The 4,923-nt window shown below is 24.1% G+C and overlaps 2 protein-coding genes across 2 annotated transcripts; both read right to left on the reverse strand.

The window, feature by feature from the left end:
* Positions 1 to 373: 373 nt before the first annotated feature.
* Positions 374 to 1,494, reverse strand: LOAG_09199 (hypothetical protein; the record flags this gene model as incomplete). Its single annotated transcript, XM_003144731.2, has 3 exons — positions 374 to 600; positions 1,002 to 1,099; positions 1,340 to 1,494. The coding sequence occupies 3 exons, from the start codon at positions 1,492 to 1,494 to the stop codon at positions 374 to 376; spliced, it is 480 nt and encodes a 159-aa protein (XP_003144779.2).
* Positions 1,495 to 3,819: 2,325 nt separating this feature from the next.
* Positions 3,820 to 4,098, reverse strand: LOAG_09202 (hypothetical protein; the record flags this gene model as incomplete). Its single annotated transcript, XM_020447881.1, has 2 exons — positions 3,820 to 4,023; positions 4,084 to 4,098. The coding sequence occupies 2 exons, from the start codon at positions 4,096 to 4,098 to the stop codon at positions 3,820 to 3,822; spliced, it is 219 nt and encodes a 72-aa protein (XP_020301931.1).
* Positions 4,099 to 4,923: the final 825 nt, after the last annotated feature.

The following is a 4,923-nucleotide window of genomic DNA, read 5'->3' on the forward strand; positions in this document are numbered from 1 at the left end:
ATTATTATTATTATTATTATTATTATTATTATTATTATTATTATTATTATTATTATTATTATTATTATTATTATTATTATTATTATTATTATTATTATTATTATTATTATTATTATTATTATTATTATTATTATTATTATTATTATTATTATTATTATTATTATTATTATTATTATTATTATTATTATTATTATTATTATTATTATTATTATTATTATTATACTTATTATTATTATTATTATTATTATTATTATTATTATTATTATTATTATTATTATTATTATTATTATTATTATTATTATTATTATTATTATAATTATAATTATAATTATAATTATAATTATTATAATTATAATTATTATTATTATAATTATTAATTATTATTATTATTACTGTTATTATTATTAATTATTATTACCTGGCCAGCTTGTAAAAGGCACATTTCTTTTTGCTGTTTTTTTGTTTCACAATACACTCGTGAATATAATACAATCATAATTACAAGAGGTAACCAAAATGCGGCAATTGTTGTACCAACGGATGCAAATTGATTTGTTTCAATAAATTGCACAACGCAACGATCAGGATGAGTAAATTGACCTGAAATTAGTAAGTTCTAATATCTAATATAAAATCTACCAAATAGATAAATGAATTGCAGTAATTTTGTTATAAATAGAATGTTATAAATGGAAAATTCATGATAAAATTTATTATTATTATAAACACGAACGACTGAGGCTTTTTACTTCCTCAATTAATAAAATAGCGCGATGATTCTTGATAGGAAAATGTGTTTTAAATATATTCGTCCAAAGCAAATGGTCGTTCTTGTAATTTATGAAATAGGGGAAATAATTTGTGGGATAATTTTTTAACGGTGAAAAGATTTTTTTTTGCTCAATAAATTTTTCACTTTTTTTCCGTCACATTTCCTCTGAGAAAGAAATAAAGAAGCAGAAAATCAATACTTTATAATAGAATTTGAAAGTTGACAAAACCTTCAATATAGGGCCAACTAATAATCCATGGTGGCCAAAGCATGGCTGAAGCAATATACGTACTAGCAATCATCAGGAATGCTTTCTTTGCGGTTCGTCTGTAAATGGCAAATTGTTCGATTTATTTACTTGAATGGAGATGATCTTATTTATTGTAAAAATTATTGTAATATAATAATTTTTGGTTAAATATATTACTATAATAATTATTGTAATAATTAATTTATTTATTATAATAAATAACAGAAAAATAATTTCTAATAATGATAGCAGAAAGATAATGTTTACCTTTTTAATTTTTTAGAATAAATTATAGAAATGAATAGAGCCAAACAAACCTTGGACGATAAGTTAATGGCCTAGTAACTGAGAAATATCGATCGAATGAAATTAGTAATAAATTGAGCACGGATGCATTGCTCATCATATAATCGAGGCATAACCAGAACTGACACATTGAATAACCTAAACCCCAAACAGTATCAGCGGCCATATAATATGTCATTACTGGGATCGACACTATTCCTAAAATTTTTTTTGTCAACAATATTAGAAAATGAGGTATTACACAACCTAAACATCCAGCAATATCTGTCGTATAAAATGTCATTACTGGAATTAACATCTTTTTTTTTTTGACCAAGATGCTGAAAATGATGCATCGTATAATCCACCAAATATTATATCATTACTGGGATCAACAGCAATCTTGAAATTTGTCCATTTTTTTTTCTTGGCCTAGTTTATTCGAAAATCAATGGAATATCTTGGATATAGCTATGTTTAAAATGTTTATATCTCCAAACAAAGATATGGGAAAGTGGACTTGAAGAATTATTAAAATTCAAAGATATTCGTTTCATCGTATCATTCTTTACGATGCATTTGGGAATTCGACGCGAATGCACTGTTAGGACTTTTATCGATAAGAAAAAAGGATAAAGGGAAAAGTGATGCTTTGAGTTTAATTTGTCCAGTTGATTGAAAGCTTTGATAAAATTATATCCTTTTTATTTTTTGATTCTTTTTACTTTAAATTATAAAAAAAGGATTTGTTTTAAATTGTCATTAATCAATTTGGAATTTAACAAATTTCTTTTTGCTACTGATGAAATCTGGCAATTTTAACTTACTTAAAAAAAAGTTACTAAGTAGCGAAGACTGGTTTTTTAAGGAGAGGAAAAATAGGAATAAAAACATTAAATATATGCATATTTTGCTCCTTATTTTTGAGATTAGAATTCATTTTGATGAGCAAAAAAATTGTGTCATAAAAACGCTTTGATTGTTTTTATTTGTCAAAAATGAACAATTTGTGCGTTTGTTCAAAGATGAACAAAAGAAATTTAAGTGCCATAGCTTAAAAAAAAGAAAAAAATTATTATGCTTTTTTAAATGTTTAATTGGTCCAAGGAGAAAATGCAAACCACAGGTAGGATAAAAACATACCTAAAGAAGGTGTAGAAATAAGATAAGTAAACAAATACCCGCCGGGTAATTTTAATTTTACATTTAACCAAATAAGCAGCAAAACTATCAAAAGTTAGAAGTTAGAACTATTAAAAGAACCATTAAAAGTTAGAAGTTAGAAAATTCCTTTAAGCAAACTATTATATGGTATTAATTTTAATTATCATTACGAAAAATCGAAATCTTTAATAGCTTTGAAAAATAAAATAAAATAAAATAAATAATCCTTTTATTTGGTAAATTTAATTATGCAAATTACAAGCTTCCTTGTTTTCTTAAACTTCGCAGTAAATACTACAATATTATTTCTAAATTTTTGGATTTGTGTTCGAGAAAATATTAGAAAATAAAATTTCGGAAAAAATAAAAAAGAAAAATTAATACCAATAGCAATATCAGCAACAGCAAGACTGAATAAGAAATAATTACTGATTGTTTGCAACTGTTTGTCAATTTTGAAGCTTACCATAACCATTAAATTACCACCTGTTGTTAAAAAAGCAAATACACTTCCAATCGCTATGATACATATAAATCTGTAATAGAATTAATCAAAAGAATAATGAAAATTATGGAACAATATTATCCAAATGTAATTTAATAATTTACAATACTTTATTTTATTACTATTTGTATGTGTTGAGTGAATTTTCTCATCAAATATTCAATTTTTAACAATTTAGAATTATTGTTTAGCACTTTTTCCATTAACGAATTTTGGAGAATATTTATGACAGTTTTATTTTTTGAAGTTATCATAATTTTTTATAAAATTTAAAATTTTTAAAGTTTCACAATCAACTGCGCGAAATTAATTTCATTTGCTCGAATAATTAATTATTTGCTTATTATTAAATGAAACATGTAAAAAAATTATTCTGGGTTGAAAACTTTGTTAAATGTCAAGTCAATTCATTCACCCAAAATAAAATTTATAAAAATACACAAAATCAATTGATAGCAGTGAAACATGCCTTAAAATGTTTTGTCTCTGAGTCATTTATATTTAAATAACTCAGAGATTTTATTTAAATAGATGTGAATACAAAGTTTTCACAATTCATGTGTACATCAATTCAATAAATCATTTTTAAATCAATTAAATCAACAAATTCGATGACATATATAGTACCAGACTTTCTTATATATATATATATATATATATATATGAAATTAATTAATAACGTCGAAATTTACTTTGGATGGAAAGCATCCTATTTTATGTCTAAATAATTTAAAAATCTGGTGTTAAACTATGTAAAAACATGAGCTTTCTTGTTAATTAATTAATTTAGCAAATTTTCCCCATCGAATTAATTGAATTACTAAAGCAATTGCGTCAAATGAGTTACTTCGGATGATCCATTCGTTGCTGTATGTGTTCGATGGTAACATTCGATAACATCTCATTAGTTCTGTTAATTATGTTATCGTTCATTGATGTTTGTTTGGAATAAAATAATGGTGTCGTTGTCGTTGTATGATTAAAAATAAAAGTTAATTCAGGTAGGGCTGAACGTTCATTATCATAAGAGGTCGATGATGCAAGCACCTGTAATGTCGATTTGGTGAAATTATTTTTGAATTTTACAGGAATTTTTATTAATCACACATTTAAATGCGTCATTTTTATTGAAACTAGATGCCAAAGAATTTCTGGGAAAGAAGTAAAGCGATAGTATTATCACTTCTATTCATTCTATCCAGCAGATTTAATTTAGTTTAAATGAAGTTTATTGCTATGATTGAACACAAAAGAAAAAAACATTCGGTCTCAAGTTAGTTTCAGTTTATTAAATTTATTGAATTAGATTTAATTCCGCAAAAATTTGATAGCATTTAATAAGTTAAACTAATTAAATTGTTATCACTCAATTAAAAAAAAAAAAGAAAATAAAGGAAATATTCAATCATAAGCAGGATTTATTACATTTGATGCCCTAATTCAGCCTAAGAAAATTCTAAACTTATAATTTAAAATTTACTTCAAATATATAAAGCATAAACACATGTGTATGTATGCTATAAAATAACCAAAACGAAATAAAAATTCATAAGCGATCATAAAATCAAAGAGAAAGGAATGTTTAATGGGAATTGAAAAGATTAAAATGAAATGATTGGAAAAATTTGCATGATGAGGAGGAAAAAGGAAAGACACATCAAGTAATCATTATGAATCATTTTGAGATATGACTGATATAGAAGTTTTTAGAAGATTTCGATTTGGTAAAATTTTGACGGTGATACTGAGTTGAAGCAAAATCGAAATGTATTGTTGAGATTGGAATGAGTTGAGTGAATCGATGAGAGATTCCTTGATGGATAATCCAAACTCTTTATGTAGTTGAGAATTCGTTTACAATATTTGACACCATTGAATATAAGCTTGATAACAGATTTCAAAAATCTTTATAACATTTCAAACATTCCGTTATAAATTTAGTTATCA

This window comes from Loa loa (assembly GCF_000183805.2).
Source record: "Loa loa unplaced genomic scaffold supercont3.288, whole genome shotgun sequence".
Classification (NCBI taxonomy): Eukaryota; Metazoa; Nematoda; class Chromadorea; order Rhabditida; family Onchocercidae; genus Loa; species Loa loa.